The 13,931-nt window shown below is 42.2% G+C and overlaps 1 protein-coding gene across 5 annotated transcripts in view; it reads right to left on the bottom strand.

The window, feature by feature from the left end:
* The window catches only part of LOC146203413 (inositol polyphosphate multikinase-like), a 44,083-nt gene that overhangs the window by 26,782 nt on the left and 3,370 nt on the right, over positions 1-13,931 (bottom strand). For all 5 annotated transcript variants that reach the window (XR_014703865.1, XM_084588745.1, XM_084588744.1 and 2 more), the window contains exons 3-4: positions 10,480-10,665; positions 8,622-8,797 (exon numbers count right to left, since the gene is read on the bottom strand). Coding sequence is in view for 4 of the 5 variants with exons in the window: in XM_084588745.1 (XP_084444871.1) it covers positions 8,622-8,797; positions 10,480-10,665 (362 nt within the window). In the remaining variant the exon portion in view is untranslated. The remainder of the gene's footprint in view (positions 1-8,621; positions 8,798-10,479; positions 10,666-13,931) is intronic.

Below are 13,931 nucleotides of genomic sequence, written 5' to 3'. Positions count from 1 at the left end.
CGCCGCTCCCCGCCTACCCTAGACGTCGCTAGCCCTAGCTGGTTTCACATCAAAGCGCCAGCAAAGGCGTTTCGGAACGGGCTAACGCTGTAATAAACGTCGGAGTTAAGCGCCGCTGTACAGGCAAGCCCATCTTGTAAAATATTTTCTTGCTTTGCGCGATGCCTTCAGCAGCGGAGCTAGCAGACATCAGGTGCGTCGCACCGGGCAGCAGCTGTAGGAAAAAAAAAAGTTCGCTTGTATCACTGTAATTATTTCCACCAGGACCTCCGTATTGGCCGAATAATCCTTGCAATTTAATCGTGACTGACAGTCCTTTGTACAAATAATTATGTAAGCAAATGAACAGCGATATGCGATAGCTAGATTACCGATAGCGGATGCTATGAGGCAGCTATGACTTGGGAGCCGATCGCGGCGGCCATGGCTTTACGCACCCAGATTGCCTTGACTGCGCCAGATGGCGCCACATGCTTGGACGGCGGTACGCAGGCCTGCCATGTCGGGACCAATCAGCATGTGAACAGGCGTGAGCACGGGAGCCATCGGGAGAGCTTACGGGTTACGGTGGCTGATCGCGTCATTACTAAAACATTTTTTTAGAACAGCTTGGCTCACAGCGTTGGCCAACCGGACTGATAAAGCAGCATCTTCACGGCTCCTTTGTTCAACATTCCTACCAGTTGACATTTCCTGCGCGTCAACCCACCAAGCTTTCGTGGCTGCTGCTGATTCCTGCTTCATCGCTTGAGTCGCAGACGAGCAGGTTGGGATTAAAGTGCCCGGCAATATTAGTAACATCCACGCTATTGGGCGGAACAACGTCGCAGTACTAATTATGCTACGTTGAAGCGCTGCTCGACGACGATATTTGTTTGCACGTGCGACAGCAAGCAGACGAAAAACGCGACCCGAATGCGTCATCAGATTCTGTGTTTACGCGATCATCAACCTTGCTAGTAGGGGGGCGCTCAGGTGGCGTTCTCGTATCTTTGACGTCATCGAGTGCTCGTGTCCGGAGAGATCGAAACCGAAACTAGCCCTGATAATAGCACTGATAATAAATTAATAGATCTGTGCTGGGGCTTTTTGGGTCGCAGTCCCTCTGTTTTGGACCACTGTGGATCGATTAAAGCAAAAATACCGATACAGAAAATGTACGTGTCTACACTCCTTTAAGTAACTGAGTTTCCTCGTGGGCCTCTTCACAACTTCCGATATATACTGATTCCATCTTAAGTATGATGTTATAATTATAGGCTTCCAAAGCACCGTCAAGCGGCGCTGCTGCTCCTGACAGGGAGCGCCATCTTTGACAGAAAAATAGAAACTGGGGATACATGCGGCGGCACCACCTAAGCTTCCCGTGCAAGTGTTCTCCTTTCGCTCGCTCGCTTCCGCGCACGTGCAGACATCTCGCGTGGCTTTGTCACGCGGACAGAAAAGCACACACTGGATGCCGCCGGCTCAGCTCGCTGCCTTCACGGCGTGCGCCGTGCGCTTTCTCTCGCACGAGCACGCACCTTGACGCGCCCCCGCAGGTGCACCGCGACATGCAACCTGCATTCCGTCTTGATTGGGCAACCTGACGCGTATTTTCATGAAGGATACTTAATTATAGGCGGGAAACTTTTTATTCACGACTGCACTGTAGAGCAGACAACAGACGGGGATGAGTAAATATTGATTGTGAATGCATCCCACATTAGCAAAAACGTAGGAAGTGCATCTCGAGGTAAGTCCGCTATGTAATTATATTGTCTTATATAATATGTTTAAAAACTGCTAAAGTATCATCAGTACTGTGAAATAAAGTGGCCTGCTCATTGACCATCGTTTTGGCCTGTAGCATGTGATCTATATATGGATTTGTTTTATTATTACGACGTTGCCAAAGAAAATCTTGCAGTAGAAGAATAAGTATATAGTGCGAAGGAGATGTTTCTTCAAAGACAAGAACGCTAGCAATCTCATAAGCACATGCGTGCCCCGTGCGCTGCACGCGACATAACCGGCTTGCTGACTTGGAAGGCAGATGAAATCCAAGCTTGTACTACATAGTGTTTTATTTCAGTTCTTATTAAATGGTTGTGCTTCATTTATGATAATATTTGGTTTGCACTCACGGACCCTGTGACGCGAATGGGGTGCTCCGTGCGAGTAGTGTCAGTCGAGCCATAGCTAGGATCACTTTTGTACTGCACTTCCGACATATCTTCATTATTAATAATAATAATAATAACCGCAATAATAATAATGATGATAATTGGTTCACTTATTGGCCAATTTGCGAAAATCTGTAAAAGCGTCTCAGAAAAGCATGTTTTCCAACGCCGCCCCCCCCCCCCCCCCAAAAAAAAAAGGCCTCGTTCCTAGATATTTTCTTGGTCAGTCTAAAAATGAAAAGGCAGCTGTGGACACTTAGGGCACATTCACACATCAGACTCGATAGCGGACGTCGCATTTGTTGATTTGGTTGCTTTCAGAGCACTCACAAAGCAGGGAGAGAGCACAGCAAATCGGGAAAACTAGACACGCGCAGAGCGAAGAGCAGGATATTCTTCCATCCTCTCCACTTTTTATGCATGGTGTTAAACCACTGTACTTTTTGATGCCTCTCCAAGCAGTCTTTGTCAACTGTCAACATTTCCGAGTTCACGAAGAAAGGGGAAATTGGCTCTTTTCGTTTCCACAAAGAACGCGAGACTTCTCAGAACGCTGACATGCGGTTGGAAAACAGGTCTTGCGGACACGCTTCCAAAGGAATCTGTCAAGTTTCATACGTGAGCCTCATCATTTGGTGCTTCGCCTACTATTGTGGCTTCCCATGACACAATGCTACTTAGTACATTCGTTTCGCATCAGCGGAAGCGTTTTTGTATCGCCAAATAACCGCCAGGTGCAACGCGATCGCCGCGCGTGCACAGAAAGCTAGCGGAGCGTCTGCTCCAGCGAAGCCCCATCGTTTCACATTTCGCCACCACGCCAGGAATGCGGCGCTGTCGTCGCGCAGCGAAACTTGAGCTTGGGTTCTCAATACTGTAATATTTGTAGCTGTTTATCTTTTCAACAGCGTTACCACCTACAGAGTATTAGAAAGTTGATGATTGCCGGTTCCATGCTGCTGTCATCGCAGCAAATTTTTTCTGTGTTTATTGTCATTTGCCAACTTGAGCACCACACTGCAATATTCGCTTGAGCATTGCTGAGTACAACCTTGTCCTTAATATTATGGCCTTTATGATAAATTATACAGTCATCAGCATATAGTTTTATTTTGATGGGGAGGTTGTGAACAATGTTATTAAAGGGACAGAACACTGCACTTTAAGCATACCACATTTTTTTTTCCACGATGGAAAGCTTCCCATCTCATATGGTCAATTCCGAAGCGGCTTTGTTAGAAATGCTGCAGAGGAGTGCATGCACCCGATGACCGTGAAGCCGACTGCGCGTCGATAAAAGTGATGTACTAAAAACTAATGCAAGTCTCACCCGCCAGACTGTAATTTGACATTTTTAGTGCAGAGTAGCGTCCATTTTAGTTCCCACACCCAAGGCTGTTAAGAAACAGGAAAGTATGCCTCATTGACGAAAGCTTTAGTAGGCCATGGTCACCGTTTCATCCAAGGAATTCAAAATGCTATGGTATTGTCTAAAAAAAAAAAACGCTAACAGAACTTCATAGGCGATGCAAAAGAAGGGCAGTTTTTATTAATGGGTGCACTGGAGACAGCACAGATATAATAAAACAGGGTGAGCACTCTGTGGAGAATAGAGAACGCTGTGCATTTAAGAAAATCAGTGACATTTTCCCGAGATATGGTCATATGGGGTACTACAGCAATAATTACAGTATTTCACTGCAAAAGCTCACTTCAAACATTTTTACGTGATTTTTCAGCGCCAAATAAAATTTATAAATCCTCATTTCTTAGATACTGTAGTGTTTGGTCTATGCTATATGAGGCAAAATCATTTCATTTCCACTATAATCTCATAACATATTTTGGTCAGTGTTCTGTCCCTTTAATAAAGATTTAAAAAAAAAAAAAGGCCAAAAGCAGATTTCTGTGAGATGCCGACTTTACAGGTGCAGGATTAGAGCACATGTAATTAATTTTAAAATATTGACATCAACCACAAAGATAGGCTTCTATCCATGCAAGAAGCAATGGACTGCTTGGTTTCGTTTGTGGGGGTTCCTTGGACTGCCAGAAGATCAAATCAGTCAATATTGTCGACCATAAACCCTGACTGCTCATTGGAGGGTCAAATTCTAAAGTTAAAGCTCAGCTACTTTGGTCATCTGATGAGAAGAGAGGAGTCGCTGGAGAAAGATTTGATGTTGGGAAAGGTTGAGGGTCGCCGGAGAAGGGGTAGGCAGCGAACGCGATGGTTAGATGGCATCCTCGAGGCACTGCAGATGAAGTTATGTGATGTTAGGAAGATAGTGAGAGACCGGAAAGCGTGGCGTGACATGGTCAATAGGGTCACGAAGAGTCGGACACGACTGAACGACTGAACTGAACTGAGCTGAATGCCTCAAAGCGATTCAGCGTATGAGAGTAGCAGCCACGGCCAGGATTCGATCCTGCATCCTTGGGTTTAGCAGTCCTTAACAACTGAGCCACTACGGTGGGGCATTTTATAAAAGAGGTTGAAGTTTTGAAAGGAGCTTAGGGTGTGAGACGCAATCAAAGGCTTTTCAAAAATAAAAAAATATAATGCCAGTTTGGCTTTGAACATCAATTGCTGCAGAGAAGTCGTGAATTAGTCCTACGAGTGCCACCACAGTGGACAGTCGTCTTCGGAATCCATGCTGCCTCTTGCCAATTATATTGTTAGTGATTACAGATCAGAAAAATTTATTTAGGACTGATACAACTAGTGATCGAAATGTTATTATTTTGTTATTTATACACAGTTTGTATGTTATTTCCTTTTGAGAAAATAAGCGGCGAGAGAAGTTTTTTGGCAGAGTCAACAGAAAGTTATTCATGATAACACTGAAACAGTAGTCCTGGTATTTGATTTTTAATGCATCCCTTCAATTCTGCATGTAGTACACAAGCACTCGTGTGTATATTACACAAAGCTTACTTTTGTTAGCTGCTGAAGGAGACATCAGGGTTTGCTTTCTTAATTTTTCTGTTTTGTGCTCTAACTGAATAACTTCTTTGGTTACCTAAGGACTAATATTCCACAATGGTTTCCTCACAGTTGGCACAAATTCTGCAAGCACTTCAGAGAATGTTCTTGAAAAACAGCCAAAATGCATCAACCGAGCAGTCGGATGATTCACTTAAAGCAGCAAAATCAGAAAATGAGCTGTCCAACAAATCCAAAATGTCAACATGCATGAAGTTTGGAACTATGCACAAGATCTTGCTATTTCTGTGAGTAGGACTACATGAAAGGTTTGATCCCATATTCACATTCATAATAACATAGATCGCCTTTGTAGATATACATAACAGGATTTTGGTGAAGTAGAATGCTACTCACAAGGAAAAGATTTAAACAAATTGGTAGGTTCTTTCACTAATTGGGTTCAGCTGTGAAAAAGATTCAAATCTACAAATGGCTAATCAGAAGCACATCCAGGTTCAGGAAATTCACAGCCCCACCTGATAGCAGGCATATTAATGTCAGCAGCAAGCACTGTGTTACAAGAGGGAATGTTACTAGTACACAGGAATTCATTCAGTGCTCCAAAACAGGTCCTATCACTATTTGGTGAGCAGAAAAATGTTCAGATAACCAAGCTCATATTGTTTAAAACTGCCTTAACCAAATATACATTCAATGTCAGGTATGTTGGGAAACCTAGTTACTTACTGGATAATAACTGCTACTCTGCCACCTCGACCTCGAGAATTTCTATCTTTGCAGAGCCTTTTATAGCCTACGGGTACTATTTTATCGCTAGGATATCACCAAGCAACCAGGTGCCTGTTCAGCATACGGTATCGGGCTTATCGATGAGCAATATGCGTTTCTGGTCAACAGATCTATTAACAATGCTCCGCATGTTTAACTGAATGCATATAAATGACCTATTCTCAGGGAGTGCAGTTCAAAGACTATGTTTTTCATGCCTGCCAAATGGAATTTTAATGCCCCTTTCTTCACCCCATTAGAACGAGCCATTGTATACCTTGAGCTTATCATATATCAGCTTCACTTTTTGGCCACTCTTTTTGTTTGCAAAAACATTGTCCCACAGCTGTTACCTTTTCTTTCTTGCAGCTGAGGAACAATCCCCAGAAATAGACATGTTTGTATGTTTCAACTTAAAACACCTTTAGAATATTCGATTTTATGTTATAATCATAAAGTTTTATGGTTACTGGATGAGCTTTGTTAGTTTCTTTTTGCTTAGTTCTATGTACTCATTTGACCAAAATGACAGGTGCACCCAGCATTTCTATGAAGATGCTGCTGAGAACAGATTGCTCCAGATCTCCATGTGCTGCATCTGCCTTCTCTTTAACACCAAACACAAAGATTACTGTGTTAACTGCAGTGCCCTAAATCGGCAAGTTTATGTTCTAAACTCGAACCTTCTTCTCTAAACTGCGAGCTATAGAACATCAGTAATAGCAGTAGCCGAGTCCTCAAACTTCTTAAACCTTGATTCAATGTCATCCAGTCTGCTATGCATTTGTTTCTATCCCCCTAGAAGTTCGCCCAGTAATTGATCAGTTGATGGCCCTGTGTTAGGCTCAACATCGCCACAGACCATGAGCAAAGAAAAAATGAAGTTGGAAACAGTGTACAAAGTAGATATACACTAGGAACAAGTCTGCTGAGTTAAGAAAGGACCGCACAATTTAAAAGTAGAAGCAGGTTTACTAACTGGTATGAAATGCATGACCGAATATGAAAGGATGCTGACCAAGGGCAAGCTGACGTGCCTACTGAAGGAGTGCGATGGTGGCAGGCTATTTAAGCTCCAGGTTAATGGCCTTGAGCTTGCACGTGATTCTGCCCACACATCTTTGGTGTAGACTGCCTCGTGGACGTCATTGGCTTGAAATGAAAGAGTGCCAATGGTAAAGTATGCCGTGATGTCCCAATCTGTGTTGACCCTTGCTGCCAGGCTGAAGATCTGTATGAAAAACATGAGCAGATTTGAGACGGTGCTGGCCAAGGGTCAGCTGACGTGCCCATAGAGCGCGATGGTAGCAGGCCATTTAAGCTCCAGGTTGGCGACGTTGAGCTTGCACGTGATGCTGCCCACACATCTTTGGTGTAGACTGCCTCGTGGACGTCATTGGCTTGAAATGTCAGAGCGCCAATGGTGAAGTATGCCATGGTGTCCCAATCGGTGCTAACCCTTGCTGCCAGGCTGAAGAAGAAGATCTGTACAAAGAACATGACCAGATTTAAAATGGTGCTGACTGAGGGCCAGCTGATGTGCCCACTTGTGCTTTGTGCTGTAGCCATGGAATGCCAGAACCAACCCATCCTGCAAGTTGTATACTGAATACTATTATGAAGCAGTATAATTATAAGGTAGTCATAAGACAGTGGCATCAGCAGTAAATTATTGGATGGGCAAGGTGCAGGTCAGTGCTGGTAAAATGCAATAACAAAAAAAAAAAGGTAAAATGGCTCGTTAAATACGCACAAGAGCAGCAACCTGAGCTGTACTTGAGTGCAGCCATCTCTGCCATGCTCCCTCCCACTCTCAATGCCCCCAGGGCACTTCTGTGGCTATGCAGTGGAAGCTTCGAGTGTGTGCCACTAGTTTATCACCCAGCGTATCTGGCTCATGAGCGCATCGAAACAGCAGGCATGTGCAAGCTGGCGCTTGATGCCCATAGGTATAGCCACAGAAAGCTGAATGCAACTGAGTTGCCCAATGCATGAGCTGCACTGTTCACAATTTTCTGGTCCCTTGTTACCCAAGATATGCAGTTTCCAGATTCTAACTGACAAAAATAGAAAACAATCAAAGTGGTGCCTGCTAAACAACTGCGTGGGCCACAGCTTTGACCATTTCACTATTCTCCAGAAGCTGGCTGCTTTCATATGCACCTATATCCCTTTTCACAATGATCTAGAACGAGAGGATCACTATCTGTTAAACAGCCACTTGACAAATGCATTGTGGCACAGCTCTCAATGGCTGGCAGCACACTGACTTTATGCAAGACCTGGTATTATCATTTGAGGGCTTTTGCCATGTGCTGGAAGTCAATTAATATAGCCAGTTGGAAATACTGTGATGTTTCACCAAGAGTTTATATGAATGTTTAGGTAGGTTCAAATAGATAAACGTACCTGTGCTGATAAGGCTCATATATAGTTAAAAAAAACTATGATTATTTTTTTCAATTTAGGAATGCACAAAAATTCATCATCGCACATAGTTCTTTAAGTGTGCTCCGTTAGTGACCTTTTTTTGGTTTTCTGCTTTTGACTTCCTCAATGATCGGAAAACAAAATGCACCAGAAGACAAGGAGTAGCTCTGATATTCATGTAAACCCTTTCTCAGATATGTTGAACAAAAATATCTTGGCACAGGCACATTTTGTGGAAAGCTCTTCGGCTGATTGAATATTTCTACAAGACACTGGTTCAATCAACAAGCTGAGCAGCAGCATCTCACCCGCATGCCAAGGATACGAAAGCCAAGCTGCCGACTCCATGGGTACTTTGCTTCTTCAAGGGCAACTTTCTCAGGGGTAGCCAGTGGGTCATAGGTTTGGGCCCCAATCTTTACATCCATGACACTGGGCCTCCGGAACTCACGGGTCACATCGTCCAATCGCAAATACTCCACTTCTGCCAAGAAGGCACACATCCATAAAAGTTGCTATCAGTGGGAAGGCTGGTGGCAAAGTACAACGTGCAGCACCTCCTATCAAGGCCAGGCTATTAAGTATACTTCATGCATAAAGTAACTACAAATTCAACACCTTAGCATTTCATTTCTTTAGTACAGTCTAACATTTTGGCCCTTCACAGTTATTTCCCACTTGTTCGACATCAATGGCTGTTTTTAAGAAATGAGAAATTTGCAAGCCATATTCTGTGCCAGACAGAAGTAGGAAACTTCACGAGATTAGGTTGAAACCTCATCAGGCTGTCCACCTCTGCTCAATGCTATAACAGGGTTGCCCATACTGCATAGCTATTAATGCAGCTATAAGAATCCTTCCTTTATTTGCCATTGAAGGCCACAGTTACGCAGAAGACTGAAAAAAATCCGATGTTGTTCTGTTGCTGCAGATGACGAAATGGCTGGTATGATTTAGGACAACCTCATGAGGTTAAGCTGAACCTTCAGGAGGTTGCCCACCTCTGGTGCAAGAATGACTAGACTCATGCTATTCTGAAATATAAAAATTGCAATCAAGCGAGCTGCATACAGCATAAAAGCACCATTTTTTGCCATCATTTTGATGTTTTCAATTTACACACTATTCACAAATCACAATAAAAAGCCACTTTAATCCAAAACATTCTATCATACTCTAGGCATTGTTCTTAAACATTTTTCAGGGAGCAGCCAATAAACTTGCTTATTTAAATATTAGTATCTCTCGTAGCACACAAAATGCAGTCTCTTCAGGTACCTAACATTTAAGTATTTTTACTCTTAACAAAAACATTATTTTTTATGAAACCTGCATATTTTACATTCTTTAAAGGTGGTCTGCATATTTAGACTTACTTTGAATCAGGGTTTGTAGTCCCTTTCAAGAGTAATAAAGAAATGTCCTAAGAAATAATACATAAATATACAAAGGAAGAGATTAAAGAATAACTGTTTTAAGTATCTGCTGAACTTTACTGTGTGTGCTCTAGCAGCACTCACTGAAATCAACACAACTGCACATGCAAACATAGAAATTACTTCAGCGTATTGTGCTCCTGTGGTTCCTATAATGGAGATGTAGATTTTACAACAGAAAAATTGGAGCAGTTTAACCGATATCTTCATCATTTATACTTGAACACATTTTTTTCCAAGTCCTGTTGGTCTACTTTCTACTAGGTGCCATGATGATGAGAGCAGATGCTGCACAACTCAACTATTCTTCATAAGTACCTTTACCACTTGTTTCCTGCACACAATTCAATAGTAAATGTTCACTTTCCTACTAAAAATCTGAACAGCAATTTCAGAGACCTTCTGTGTTTCGCTGACATTTGTAAAAAGAAAAAAAAAAGAAGAGGCTAGCAAGCAAAATGGCTGAAATGATGAAGTTCCATTCTATTTTAACGTTTTCAAAAATCTACACAGCAGCTATAAAATTATAAGAGTCTATGGGAATGTGCAATTAGCGCCGCCCATTAGTCTCATTCCTCATGCATGTGCTGCAACATGTGGCACATATAGCAGATAGCTGTTTTCACAGTCCATGATCTGCTCCTGGTCTTTTTCACCAATCCTTATTGTTTTTACATAAAATGTGACCTTTTTTGATAGCAAGTAAAGTAATCTAGTGCTGCATCCATACCTTGTCCAAGGAAGTTCGTCTTCCAAGTTCCTAAGTACTTAGGCAGGAAGGTCCTCAGGTGCAACAGCTCCAGTGGAGATTCTTGAGCACTGAACACTTGTTCATAAAACTTGCGCTCTCGTATTGTGCGCTCATCACAACTTAGCAGAGGCTTCAAGATGGACCCATCTCTGTGCTTTAAAAGGCCTGCAATTATAAAGAGACAAAACAAAAAAAAAAATGTAAAACTCGCTTTTCATTTCAGGTTGTGAAAGTTAGCTGCTTCAGCACCACAGTAACACATGCCTTCACACAAAGCACACAGGAATTAACAAAAAAAAAAAAAGTATATGTAAACAGAATCATCTAAAATCGTTCAAGTTAGATAAATCCTTTGATGGCACTCTTGTAAAACTCTACAGCCTTCTAGTTTGATGCAGGAAAATTCAATACAATGGCTCCAATGCAAGTAGAAGCAGTTTTTCATTACAAGCATTGGCACAGAGAAAAAGAGGAACTAAAAAAAATTACTTCTGGAGTTTCACACAGGCTTCTCTTCACATGAGGATAAAATGCAGAAAGACTTCCTTTTCCATTATTTTTGATGTCTTGGAATAGTCTAAAAACATCATTGTCACCTGTTTGCTTTCTTTTAGTTGTACATATATTTATTATTGTATGATCTACTTGTTCCAAATAACCACCCTCTAAACTATAATCTAAGCTACAAATATTTGATATTTTGTACTGAGCTATTATGATTTTCACTACATGCATGTGGCTCCCATCAAACTTTATTGAATATTATTCATGAGTGCTGCCACCCTTACTATTAAACGAATAGCACAAAATACTCCTGCTGCCCCTCCAATGCTAACTTAATCTGATTGTACAATGCTAAAAATGCTAAAAAAAGCCCCTTCAGAAATCTGGCTCTTACAGGGACCATGAAAAACTATTTGTTAAAACTAGAAAATATGCATGAGCAACTTGTTACTCCATCAGTCCTCTCGAAAACACAATTTTATAAGCTAGATTCACTCACATCAAAGATATAAATGATCAAAAATGATGCTCCTCCTCTCCACCCTCAACTGTGCAATAAAAAAAATAAAGACAAGTTGCGACGTGTGGCGAGATGTCACTCTAATCAGTTGCAAGCGGCCACCAGGAGCATTATAAAAAACTTATTTGTAAATTATAGGGTCCACACACAGTTTTCAAATTTGGCTTGAATACACACAAGAAAAGCACTTCTACAGTTTTGCTGCATTAAATTTACTACCATAAATATTGTTTCAGGGTCCCTTTAATAAAGTGACTGCAAGGTTCCAGCCCTGACTGATTACTAAGTATGAAACATATCAATGCCAGTATTAAATTTCAATTTCATTGAAGCATCCTTGTGAACACTGATTTATCACTTCATGCTGCTTCTGTACCGAAATTCTTGTGCATCTCTTGTGCTCTGTTTGGGCTTAATGAAGAAAAAAGCGCCACATTTTCTTGTGCCAGTTTCAGGACTTCAGAAAATGAGTTTTTCTTCGTTTCAAAAACTGATATGACTTCGACTTGTTCCCAGCTTCAAACTCCCCAATTGGACTAGCGAACCAACTGCATAAAAGTGTTAACTAGTTGGCCTTTAGTTAATTAGCTGGACAATTAAAGGAGTTTTGCAGCATTATGTCTTCGCTGCAGCAGATAATTTCTTCCTGCAATTACTCCTTTTTTATATCTGAGCCCACTATTTCTTAAAATAACTTCCCTAAAACTCTCTGTAAACAAGGATGGAATAATATAACTATTCCATCCGAAAACTATTCCATTCCATCGACTTCTCTGCCATTGGCTGGTTAAAGTTTGAATCTGTGCATAATAAGGTTGTGCTGCAGGACGTCACAGGTAAGTTCACATAGTCGTCACCTCATACGCAATTTTGACATCAGCGCCGAGGGAATGGAATAGATTTTGGAATCTCTATATTATTCCACCCCAGGTTTCTTTTCTTGGAACTGACTCTGAAAGCTAAAAAGTTCTAAACTGGAAGATGGGCTAAAATCAAGCAAAAGATAGGTATTTTCTGCCTGAAAATGTGGCGAGCAGATAACAACAGCAACATTAACTGAAAGTGATTTCTTTTGGCATCAAGCCTAAATGAACTTGACACACTGTTAATGAAGCCAGATCCAGAGAATAAAAATGCCACCTGAATCTCGCTCTGAATATTCTCTAATGGATTCTCTGCTCTGTGGTTTGCTGATGTACACACACCCCTCAGTCTTTACAAAAAATGCATTGCTCCAGTTCTGTCAAAATGCTTGGGCTCGCTTAGACAACTATTCACTCCGCATGAGCAGACTGCTGCTACCTGCAATCTCCATATCATTTGTTTCTGCATTGCTACACATTGCTTTTTTCTTTTTCGTAGAACATGGATTTGAAATATCAATTCGCTGCTTAATGTTGCTACAAAATGAGGCAATAAGTCCAGATGACTAATGTGACTCATGCGGCAGAGCATGCGCCAGGACTAGGGCTCCTCTCAGATGGAGCAACTGCTGTCATGCTCAGACCGTGAGAATGAGTTGCATGATCATGTCTACCAATCACCTTGTTACATGCTGCAGCCCTCACCATTCACCCTACTGCTTGACTGTGATTGGTGACCACAATTTCTCTTTTCCCATTGGCCCTCTTCCCTGAAAAAGGGGGGGAATTTCCCCTCTCCACTCAAGATCCTGACACCATGGCAGCTTCACATGCTGCCACTGGACACTTTGTGTGATCACTGGCATCATATGTAAGCACTGCTCTCCAAATAAATAAAACTTGTGGCAAGTTAGAGCTTGCAGCGTTCCCTTTCTATGTCTGTGTACTTTTTTTGCGCTCGTTTCTTCCTGAATATGCACCAACATGCAAACCTACAAGTACTTGTCACTGGCATCCTATTGCTTCTAGACTAAAAAAAGTAGTTTCATCTGGGTTATATCCTACCCTAGTAGCCATAACAGGGAGCACATTTCAGTGATCAAATGCCTCTCACACACTTATATGAGGCAGAATAAAGGGGAAATGAATACTATGCTTGCTGATGCCACACTAGCACGCACACACACGCACACACACACACGCACGCGCACGCACGCACACACACACACACACACACACACACACACACACACACACACACACACACACACACACACACACACACACACACACACACACACACACACACACACACACACACACACACACACACACACACACACACACACACACACACACACACACACACACGCGCGCGCGCGAATGGAAAAAGCCTTCCCATCTCCTCTATGTAACATGTGAGGCACACAACAGCCCCTGACGCAAAGGAAAGCATGAAAAGTCGGAACAATGAGGTGTGCTCCGTACTATTCTGGTCATGACTGCACACTCAGTAACAGCAACCTGCAAACACTAGAGATGGC

Source organism: Amblyomma maculatum, chromosome 1, assembly GCF_055883805.1.
Source record: "Amblyomma maculatum isolate TAMU_Amacu chromosome 1, ASM5588380v1, whole genome shotgun sequence".
Classification (NCBI taxonomy): Eukaryota; Metazoa; Arthropoda; class Arachnida; order Ixodida; family Ixodidae; genus Amblyomma; species Amblyomma maculatum.
This window is presented reverse-complemented; position numbering and strand designations above follow the sequence as displayed.